Source organism: Pagrus major, chromosome 10 (assembly GCF_040436345.1).
Source record: "Pagrus major chromosome 10, Pma_NU_1.0".
Lineage (NCBI taxonomy): Eukaryota > Metazoa > Chordata > Actinopteri > Spariformes > Sparidae > Pagrus > Pagrus major.
In genome coordinates this window covers 5,970,070-5,981,930 of record NC_133224.1, presented here as the reverse complement: position 1 = coordinate 5,981,930, position 11,861 = coordinate 5,970,070, and the positions used below count along the sequence as shown (strand labels likewise).

Here is an 11,861-nt window from a genome sequence, read left to right as displayed (position 1 = left end):
CTTTCCTCTGACCCATTTTACACAATGAGTACCAGCACAGAAATACGGACCTACGACCTCAGTGTTAAAACACACACTTTAATTGACACCCATGAGACAGAGTCAGCAACATCTGAGCATGACATCGCACTTTATGGCAGAGCAGTTGTATTGTACACCCAAAAACAAAGAGCTAAAAAATACTGGAAAGTCTATTTTTGAGTGTTGCCAGCAGACGGCGTTGTCCTCAAAATTACTCACAGTAAATGACTAACACCAAACCAGGATTTCCTCACGCAATATACTCAAAAATCCCTTAAACGTGGACTTCATGTATTTCAATTACATATAAAATGTCCACAATTCTTCATCTTAATTAAAGTGTTTTAGTTTATTCACATCAACTCAATTATATGCTTTTCATTGAACTTAATAGAGTTACATGGACATTTTATATGTAATGAAGTCAGTGGTGAAGGGATTTTTTCTCTTCGTATATTGGATGAGGTAATCCTGGTTTGGTGTTACTGAGTTGTTTTATGTAAACGACCCATTTACTGTAAACCATTTTGGAGACTGCACCCTCTGCTGGCAACACTCAAAACTAGTCTTCACAGTCTTTTCTAGATCATGTTTGGTGTATGATTTATAATAAAAAGCTTGTGCTTGTATTGTGATATTAAAAAAACAACAACATTTATTAAGGTGTCGTGGTGCCTATAGTCTAAGATGAGTAATCACAGCCGGGGAGCTTGGTCACATATCATCCCTGTGTTCAGTAATTTAAAGATAATTTTAAAAAAATGACTTGAAGCAAGAAAAAAAAATGTAAAACTGTGAAACCAAGTGGAGCTTAACTCGTCTCACTCATCTTTAAACCACGCTCAAGCTTTACCAAAATAGAGGAATGAATGTATTTAAAGAAATCTACTAAAATTAAATCACATCTCACCAAAAACACAAACCCAACCCACTGATAAATTGAAAACATTCACACAAGCAGCCGTTAAATCTGACGAGGAACAGAGTTACATGAAACGAAAAAAAACAAAACCTGTTGTCAACACACTCCACTTGCCTGTGTTGGCTGTTGAGTCCAGAAGCAGAAGTAAAACAGAGAGATTTATTGGACGCTCGGTTTCACTTCTGCTTTCGACTGTTTGGGCGACACAAGAGCCGCCGCAGCGAGTGAAGGAGTCACTGAATGAGCTGGAGGGTTTTTACACACTTTTATCCCGGACGGTACGGTTGAGCGATGACGAAGAAGAGTATATCCCTGAAGGTGAGTGGTTTCCCTGTTTTGAATAATCACCTTGATATTCCTATTTCGTCTGGGGATGCTTCTCCTACCTTTAAGCCTGTGTTATCTCTTGATTTATATGTTTAAGTAATGTGAATGTGTTGGCTGAGACAGGCTTGAACTTGAAAGCTAAAATTTAAAGCACAAAAGAGTTGAATGTGATGAGAAAGTGAACATTATAAGCTTCATAAACATGCCAGGACTGTTCCTCTCTGACTCTGGACTCTAGACTGGTTGTAAAATGTGTGAAATTTAAAAACTAGGGCACATTTTTTTTAAGATAAGACCTTAGAAAAGAGACTCAAGCTCCCCCAGGAGACACTTTTGTTCATTTCTTTAAAGAGTCAAGAGTCATGAAAACTATGACATTAACACCTGAAAACTTCCTGTTTGAAACAGTGTGACTTCTAGGAGCGGGAGATGAGCTGAAGACAGGACTTTTATACCTTGAGTTGAAGAAGAAAAGGCAAAGAATGTGAGTATTTTGTTTTAAAAATGAAATATATTTTGGCTTTTAGGTTACACGAGCAGTTCTCGCAGGCTCTGAGGAGTTTTGATTATCAATTCATTCTCTCTGTTTTTTGATTATGGCAATGTAAGACGAGAGCAGCGCCTTTATTTCTTCATCTACGAGGGATTGCTTCAAATATTGCCACCCTAAGACATCATACTTATTGTACCCGCCCTCAGGAACGTCTTACGCTTTACGTTCCTGCAGTAAACACATTTTTCTAGAGTAATTTACCGAGATCTACAAGAAAAAGTACCCCTAAACAGTGCCCCTTTGGACCTCTAAGTGACATGAATAACTCCCTCCTCCAGTGAACCATGGCACTGTCCAGCTGTGTAGTTCCTGTGCTGATTGAAGACTCCAGCCTGACGGACTGGGAGGTGATTGGCTCCGGGGGTTTTGGACAAATCTATAAAGCCAGACATCAAAAGTGGTGCTGCGATGTGGCCATTAAACTGCTTCATCACGACGACGGGTAAGTGGCTACAAAGACTGTTTTTGTTCGCTTGCGATCAAAAAGCGGTTGTGAATCACTAACGGTGCAGACGAACACACACAGGACCAGCGCATCTTTGCTCCGTGAGATCGACATGATGCGTCAAGGGAGCAGCCCGCATGTTATTCTGGTCCGCGGGGTCTTCAAGGGTCGACCGCCCTCCTCCAGCCCGTCGACACAGCTCGGTCTGGTCATGGAGTTGATGGAGAGAGGATCGTTGGCCTCCCTACAGGTGAAACTTCAGAACAAAAAGTATTATAAATTCATTGGTTTGGGCTCCTAAAAACAAGATGGCGACGGCCTTAATGCCAAACTCGAACCAATGGGTGATGTATTTGTTGTATTTGTATCTGTAACTATGGATATAATCTTACATTTTTCTATCAGAAGACCTTGTGTGGACCTCCACTTTGGCCGCTGGTCTTCAGACTGGCTCACCAAGTGGCTCTGGGCATAAACTTCCTCCACAGTCTGAACCCTGCCCTGCTCCACCTGGACCTGAAGCCCAGCAACGTGCTGCTGGACTCCGATCTCAATGCCAAGGTGAGTTCAAGGCCTACAGGTTGAAGGCCAGGCCTGCTGCACACTGACTTTATATTCTTTTAGTCGACTTTATCGACACTGAATAGAGGCTGACTTGTTACTTCTTGAAAATTCACATTTCTGCGTGGGTTTACATGACTTTGTCCTAATTATTTGTCAGATAAAAGTTCTGGTTTTAGTTTTGGTTTAGTCTTCTCCTTTATATCCTCTAAAGATCTTTAACCTGTTACTATTCCTGGAAATATGAGTGTGAGAGTTCTTTATTTCCTTATTTAAACTAATTTTGTGCATATAAAACAGTCAAGAACAAGAACCTAGGTGGAAAAACAGCCGATGCAACAACAACTTACACTATTTCCATGTTTAGGCCTTTAAAAGCTGATATAAACTATATATTACTGGATTTGAAATCCCATTGGCTACGTGATGCATCGATCATCCAGAGGAGGAGGGTAAAGAAGAGAGAGTGGGTCTACATGATCACTCATTGGCTGTCGTAGGCTCTAGGACGGGCATAGACGCTCATATCTAACTTCATAGCTAGATGCCACTAAATCCTACACGGTGGAAGCTCGACCAATCGTTTTAGCTCTAATCCAAACCTAAAGTTCATATCATCTTTAGATATGAGAAAAAATACTTCTCTGAATCTAGTTGCATGCTTCAGTTTCAGTTCAGTATTTCTGAGTGGTCGGGTTTCTTTTAAGTGTTCTGACTTCTTTCCACATTCAAGTTAAGTTGACCGGCGACTCTTGTTTACTCACACTTGTGAATGTAAATGTGAGTGATCATCTATGAGTGTGTTTTAACAGCACCACAACCCCTGAATACATCACAGACATTCTCGCCATCGCCATTTTTGCCCGATCACTGACCGTTCTCTCTCTCTTCCTCTGACTGCTTCCTTTCTCTCGTGATATTTCTCTTCTCATTTCCTTTTTCTTTCCAGCTTACAGATTTTGGTCTTGCCCGGTTTTACCACAGCGTGACACGGGGTTCCAAGAAAGACAGTGAAGAGGAAGGAGGGACGATTAGCTACATGCCTCCGGAGGCGTTTAAAATATCGTACAGCCCCACTCGAGCCTCTGATATCTACAGGTACGACAGCACTGAGCCATCGCTTGACGTCCCATTTATTTACAGTACAATAAATATTAACTGTAACTAATCTTAGCAATGACAACAGAGTAATCATTGTGCAATTAAACACTTATGTAGTCTTGTGAAACACATGTTCAGTCCTGGCAGGAAGTCAAAATATCATAAGATCTCTGAGCAGTGTTCAGTCAAAGCATTTACTGTAAATGATCAAACCTCCAGGCACTCAGGAGGCTTCCTCGTCTGATAAACTGCACCCAAAACCCTGCGCACTCCAAATATTTTGGCTCTGATTGATATGAGTCAGCTTACAAATTAAAACAAACGCTAGCCAAGTACTAAACCCTGGCATGTAACTCCCTGTCTCTGTTTCAGTTTTGGTATACTCTTATGGTCCATTGTCACAGGGAAACATCCGTACGCAAGTAAGTGTCTATGTTGTCTTTTTGTCCCCTTTCTCTGTTTCACGCTGCCTTTCCAACCCATCAGAAGAATAAATGTTAGCATCATATGTTTAATTTGTACATTTCATATTCAATTTTAAATGTTGTGTTGTGACAGAACACTGTGGTTAAGGTCTGGTTAGGTTTAGGTGCAAAAACCACTTGGTTAGAGTTAGGGAAAGATCACGTATGGCTTAAAATATCTGGTATTGTTGACCCAAACATGGCAGGAAAATGTCCCAACTTCTTGTTAAAAAATCTGTTGTTTTTGACCCAAAGATGGCCGCACAAAGTTCTGCCATCTTGTCAGAAATATCTAATTTTGTTGACCTGAAGGTGGCTGCAATAAGTCCGGACATCTCATTAAAATCATTTAGTTTTGTTGACTCAAAGATGGCTGGAAAAAGTCCGACATCTTGTAAAGAAATATCCTGTTTTGCTGCCATAGAGCTGGTTTCTGAGTCCCGTCATGTCATTGAAATTATCCAGTCATCCAGATCATAGTACGGACACACCCACACAGGGTTTAAAGCCTGCAGCTCTCCTCCAGCAAGACAGCTGCAATAAGTACCCAAACATCAGTTCTGTTGACTAAAAGGTGTTGGAAACAATCCCGACATCTCATTAAAACTATCCAGTTTTGTTGACTCAAAGATGCTGCACAAAGTCAGAATGACTTGTTCAAAATGTCCGGTTTAGTTGCCCCAAAGCAAACAGTCTTGACCCGTCGCCAAAATAACCCAGTTGAGTTGGTCTCGAACAGCCATGCCACCACCGAACACACCTCTTCCTGATATGACAGTCAGCTCTTATACATGTAATCTTAAAGTTATATTTTTATAAACGTTGACATAATACATATGAAATACGCAAATTTAATGTATGCAGACACGTGCGAAGCCTTTCTCAGCCACAAAACATCTTCTTTATTTCTCTCTCTTTTGTTTTTCTTATTCGAGTGAGTCCCATAATGACGCATGGTGCATGAATGTCAGGAATTAATTTGTGTGACCACACCTACTTGATGTTTGTCTTCTTGGCTCTGAACTGTAGAGAGATGTGTTTGCACAGGTGACCCTTGGCTTAGTGTACGCTGGAATGTAACTGAGTGGTACCTTTAGTCAGAGCTAGAAACGACCTGCCTGCTGCTTCAGAGAGGAGTTGATTAGGTTGTGAGACTGAACTGAAACTGAAGCGTTTCGCTACATAAAGTCAAAACAAGTGGTGAAAGACTCGAAAATGATCTTCAGAGCTGAGAACTGTAGAGTTCAGTGAAAATGGTCTCATCATGTGGTCATTAACCTGCTCTTATTCCTGGAAGTTTATGTGATTTAATCCAAATACCCCTAAGCAAATCTAACCTGAAGTAAATTCAAAACTGTTGTTGAACCATTTGGAGTACAGGCATGCGCTGTAGTTTTATTTTTCTTGCCTACCTGTTGCCTTACATGGCCCAAGTTCAAATGTAGTAACGATATCACTGAAAATGAACACTTAACACTTGTTTTATAAGGAAATATCCAGGCATCTGGGAAAAAAATGCCATTTTATGATCTCAAAGTACCCCTGTCTAAGAGTAAAAAGGGCAAAAACTCATTATAGTTTGTTATTTCTTTATTTACACTAACTTTGTGCATATATAAAATACTCCGAAACAAGTGCTTAGGTAAAAAAAACAGTTTATTCAAGGACCAAAATGCATAAAACTACATAAACTTCCAAGTTTAGGCCTTTAAAAACTGATTTGAAATCTCATTGAGATTGAGAGAGAAGAAAGAAAAGAGTGTTGGTCACTTGTCTACACGATCACTCATTGGCTGTTGTAGGGTCTAGGGCGGGCGTAGAAGCTCATATCTGCTAAAACAAGTTGTTAATCTAACTGCTGCCATCTCAGGATCTCTGGTGTTGAGGTATAACGGGTTTTTTGACAGATACAAGTGTTTAATTTAACCTCACGCCACTCTGACGCTCTCTTGAATCCATCCTCTGTAGATGCAATGACCACCATGGTGAAATTTCGCATCCCGCTGGGAGACCGTCCATCGCTTGAAGAGATCAGGAGTCAGGCTGCGGGGCTTGCAGGGTTGACCGGCGTGATGAACCTCATGGAGAGATGCTGGGATTCAAAACCCGACAAAAGGCCCTCATCACACGGTGAGAAAACTGGTTAAATTCATAAATGTGTCAACAACTATCAAATGGATTACCATGAAATTTGGTGCAGGCGTTCATGTTCCCATGATGATAAATTGTAATAACTTTTCAGGAAAATACAAATAAATCAATGACACATATGATGTTTATCGATTTATCGATCGAACTGAAACCGCTAATGTTAAATCTTTGTTATTTTCAGAGTGCACAACTGAGACAGAAGAACTGTATAAGATGCACAAACATGGGATTGTCGACGCAGTCCATCAAGTGCTGAAGGAACTGGTGAGGAACAAATATCTTCACAAACACTTGGGAAAATTTTTGACATGATGCAGCAAGTTTTTTATTGTACGTCACTGCCTGACTCGCTCTTTCCCTTCCTCTTTCCAGGACAAACAGGAAGTAGAAAGTTTAACGGAGCAAGTTCAGAGGGTTCAAATCACTCAGGCTGACTCAGGTTTGTTTTATATTAAATCTGTTTCCCACTTTTAAAGATGACTTTGCCTGTTTTTCTTCAACGTGGTTATTTACTGTCTTGCCCAAGAGTTGGATGAAAATGTGGATTCCAACTCTCGAGTCAGTTTGCTAACAGTTGGTTAGCTTAGCTTAGCAAAATACCTGGAAACAGGGGAAATAAATAGCTGGCTCTGTTCAAAAATCTGCCTGCTAATATCTCTAAATCTCACAAATAAACATGTTGTTTGCTTCATTTCCAAAGAGCCAGGCTAGCTGTTTCCCCCTGCTACCAGTACTTATGCTAGCTAAGCTAACAGCCATGAGGATGGTATCAATCTCTTCATTCAGCCAAAAGGAATAGTTTGTGATATGCATAAATATGCCTATTTCTTTCTTGTTAATGTTATAAGAAGATAGAAAGCAATCACAGATCTCTTTTCCTAATATGAAGCGACAACCAGGACACACTTAGCTTAGCATAAAGACTGGAAACGGGGAAAAAGTTAGCCCGGCTGTACCCAAAGTTATAAAATCTCGCTTCAGGCACATTTAAAGCTCATTAATTAACACGTTATATATAATTTGCTTAAACCGGCTAACTGTTTCCCGCTGTTTCCAGTCGCGGTGCTAAGCTAACCCAATCCTGGCTGTAGCTAACTCTCCAAAAGAAAGCAAATAAGCATATTTCCCAAAATGTTGAATTATTTAACTCTTGTTTTTGGGCGTTTTAAGTTTGCAGCCAAATTAATTTCATTTTAAACCAAGAAAAACAAGAATAAAATGCTTATTAGCACGGAAACGCCTATTTATTAGCTTTTAGGCTAACTTGAGCCGAGATTAATTGATGAAATACTGTTTCCAAAGTTATGGAGTCGTTGTATAGTCACAGCACTTTATTCACAAAGTTGTATTTTGTCTTTTTTGGGTTTTTTTGTTGCAGTGAGTAGAGGAGTTAACGCTGTGAACTGTGATAATGTGCCGACGGGGCGACCGCCAGTTCAGGTGAGATTCAGACAATGCAGCCTCTAATAGAGAAACACTCACTTCTTGTCTTTAACACTCAGGAATTAGCTTTAAAGACAAGTTAACAATATCTAGCTATGAGTAATGGAGAAAATACACACTAACATCATCCTTCTGTCTCTTTCTTAGCACAGTGTTGATGAAATTTGTGACTCACAATGTGGTCTGTGACACACTGTCTCTTTCTTTGCCACAAATTGGTCAATGCCGTGGTGTTTGTTCACCGCACATGTTATTTTTTTCTTGTGGAAATATTACATGCATCACTTCCTGGTGGCCAAGGGGAATTTTCACGGAAAGGAGTGAACACAGCAAAAATGCAACAGCCTTGATGAAGTGCGTAAAGTTTGGATCAAGGTTGGGCAATCGGTGACAGAACGGAGATATTAATAAAACCAAGATTATGAGTTTTTTATAAAACCGACACCAGCGGGAGTTATCGTATCACCTAGGCCACTGTGATCTCACAAACAACCAACAGACAGAGCTTTAACTTCCTTTTGCTGCAGGAAATGGCTGGCGGTTTGGCTACGAATCAAGGAGACAAAGCAAGAGTGAGAGGTAAGAAGGAAGTTGAAGCTGCACAGAAACCACTAAAGCAGCAGCAGTGGGGAACTTTTGTTTTTACGTCACAGACCAGACAAACACACCAACTATCATGCATCTTCCCCCTCACAGATCTGCCTTCACCTCGACCTACACGTGGGTGGGATGTGGACCTGAGCCGCTCATCGGTGGACAACAAAGTGAAAGTCTCCTCTGTGCACCCCATTCAGTCCTCACCACCGTTTCCCTCAACTGGGACGTCACTTCAAAGCAGGACAGGCAAAACTTCCCAGCAGGCTTTTAGGCCAGACCTGATGCCACAGTATCACGTATGTTTTACTGATAGAATAGGTTTACATGCTGTAGTGCTCAAAAATCCTCCTGTCTCTTCTTCAAAGGCTGCAGGGGGTAAACTCATACTGTTATGTGGGCGGTGTCGGTTGGGATTTAGGCCTTGAACAACTTGTACTTTTTAATCCTCAGCCTACGCTACTTCCTCAATAGTGATCAGATCATTGTGAGCCAGCCAGTTCCTTTGTTTGGCCGACGTCACAGACAAGTTTTCTCTTATGTTCTGGTCACGTCCACTTTTGTAGACGTCCCAGTTGTTGATTTGAGTTGATTTGAACAGTTGATTACTAAATTTAAATGGAGGATGGGTCTCGGTCCAGAAGAGACCCCACTAACTTTTGGTTAATTTTGTGAGATACGGTGTTGAATCAATCCCTCATAAGTCATAATAAAAAAAATGTTTAAAAATCAGGCATATTTAGGTGGCTGGTATCTATGAGTGAGTACAATAAAGAGACAAGAGATATTCTTGTTACTTAAATCATTTTAATTTTAAAAACTTGACAAAACAAGCTTTGTAAAGACGTCACCTTGAGCTCTGGATAATTCTGACAGCGTTTCTAATCTGAAGTTTTACAAACCATAAAAATCAGGTGATTAATGGAGAATATAACCAGTATATTAAACCATAATTACAAATAATAATTATTGTTAAAAATTAGCTCCACATCAAGCAACTACAACGGTAAAATCCTGCTTTCACATTAATGCACGAGTTATAATAATAATAAAATATAAAATAAATAAAACAAGAAATGTATAACAGTCACAGGGGATGTATTTTTAATTGAGTACTTTTACCTTTCATACTTTATTTTCCTGATTATACTTGCATTTGTAGTCTTTGGATCATCTTGGATAAATATTCTGACTGTTTTTCTCTCTTTTTATTTGATACCTGCAGCGTCAGTGTTCCAGCCCCGACACCTTACCCTACCATCATCGACCCGCTGCGCATGGAGTCCACATCCACCTGAGCAATGTGACTGGATTTCAGCACGGCAACAACAACACCATGCACATCTTCGCCGTAGACCCCTCAGAGAGGAGACGCCATCCAACAGCACCACCCAGCGTCAACCTTCCGCCACAGCACTCAGGAAGCAGACGGGAGCCGGAGAGGAGGAGTTGACTGAGTTCACACTGAGTTTCTTTAATTTTCGATCACAGTTCTCTATGCTTCGACCGGCCTTTCTTGCACAACAGGAAGGTCGTGTTTCGTAAGAGAAGCTCCCTGCTTTATATTTTTTTTTTAAATCATTTCAGTTTTGGCTTTTAAATCTGGACAGGATTCAGATATTGTTTCAGGCTTAATCGTTTTTTTTTTACAGTCTTTATTTATTCGTCTTCTGTTTTTAAGAACGTTTTAAAAAACCAATGAGCAAAAAAAAAACTTCACACCTCCCTTTTGCCCTGTCAGCAGTATAAATATGAGCCAATGCTGGTCATATGGTTTTGCTTTCTCACCAACTGTGGTCAACAAATATTCACAGTTGCAAGTGCCAGCTCGCCATCAGGTGCCAAAAAAATCGCCTTAAAAACAGACTGACTATTAATCAGAACAGGTTGATTATACTGTATTCACTGATAGTTTTTATTAAGTGTAGCTGCCAGGTGCACCTATAAAAAGCAATAACTCTTGACATACATTATGCTCATTTTCAGGTGCTTTAATGCTCATAAAACACATCCATTTTCTCAAACAGCAGCACTCTCTGTCTGAAACGCTCTGTTTTAGCTCCTGTCTCTTTAAGAACCCCTTCCTGAACACCCAGTCTGCTCTGATTGGTCAGCTCACACACGCCTGACCCAGCACGGCTAACAACAATGTGTCAAACTAGCAGCGAGGCATAAATAATGCAAACGTGTGGCACTGTGACGTAGTGTGATGTCACAAAGTCACGGATTTAAAGGCGGGACTACTGACGAGGCGTTCAGGAGCAGCGTTTTCTGCGGGAGAGTGGAGCTTTTTGTGAGGACTTTGAACTGGATCGTCAAAATATGCTGTGTGCGCAAATGACTTTCACTATGTAATTTCTGTTTGGGGTCTCTCAGTCCAGACAAAACAAAAAAAAAGTAAGCAGCGTGGAATCATGGGAGTTATTTTCACGTTATGTTTAGTCGTGTTTGTTGAATTCCTTCCTCACTCCTCGAGATTTCTCTGGATTTGAACACCGTTGGAAACCTTTCAGATAACGCGAGTACACAACTCAACAAAGGTTGAGTCATTTTCTGATATTTAATGCAGAAATGTTACTTTTTATATCTTCAATTTGGTTTCTTTGTATCCTTTTGTATGTACATCTTTACAATCTCAGGAAGAAAATGCTCAGACTCAAATAGCTTTTTTACACATTTTATAAACTTGGTTTTTGAATGTCCATATTTGAGAGGAATTTTCTAAAAAACATCAAACACAAGGTTGAATTTTAGCAGATGTTTGTATCCTTTGATGCACATGACATCCAGAGTTTTGTGGCTGATGTAACGATGCTGCCATAAAACATTGGCATCTTGAGGATTTCACTCAGTAGAAGCATGATGTAGCTTCAATGAAGTGTTGGTACGAGCATGAAAGGACTATTTATGTGTGTTTTTTTTTTTTTTTTACATTATGCAAAAGTAATTGCTTCATCTTAAAATATATGTCTGGGCGTTATGCTGTTTTTTGTATGAATGGCATATATTTTGGGTTTTGACTGTTTGTAGGACAAAAAAAAAAGACTATGAAGGGCCTGGAAAATGTGATGGTCTTTTTTTCACTGCTCTCTGATGCTTTATAGTCCAAATGTTTATGTGATAACGCAATTAAATAAAGTGGTAATGAAATCAATCTATAGATTTTTTTTTCAAACTATGCACTATGAAAACATTCACATATCTACTGCTTTTTAAAAAATGTTTTTTAACTACAGTCCCTAAATTCCTTTTGTTCCCCCCCAGTTTTATTTTGGTGAC

General features: G+C 40.0%; 1 protein-coding gene across 1 annotated transcript; it reads left to right on the top strand.

Moving 5' to 3' along the window:
- The first annotated feature begins 987 nt into the window (after positions 1-987).
- ripk3 (receptor-interacting serine-threonine kinase 3) lies at positions 988-11,736 on the top strand. Its single transcript, XM_073474954.1, has 14 exons — positions 988-1,261; positions 1,679-1,754; positions 2,102-2,265; positions 2,350-2,518; positions 2,674-2,829; positions 3,779-3,927; positions 4,303-4,352; positions 6,363-6,524; positions 6,727-6,809; positions 6,918-6,984; positions 7,924-7,985; positions 8,516-8,567; positions 8,685-8,881; positions 9,808-11,736. Exons 3-14 carry the CDS (start codon positions 2,108-2,110, stop codon positions 10,033-10,035), a joined length of 1,533 nt encoding a protein of 510 aa, XP_073331055.1. The 5' UTR covers positions 988-1,261; positions 1,679-1,754; positions 2,102-2,107; the 3' UTR covers positions 10,036-11,736.
- Positions 11,737-11,861: the final 125 nt, after the last annotated feature.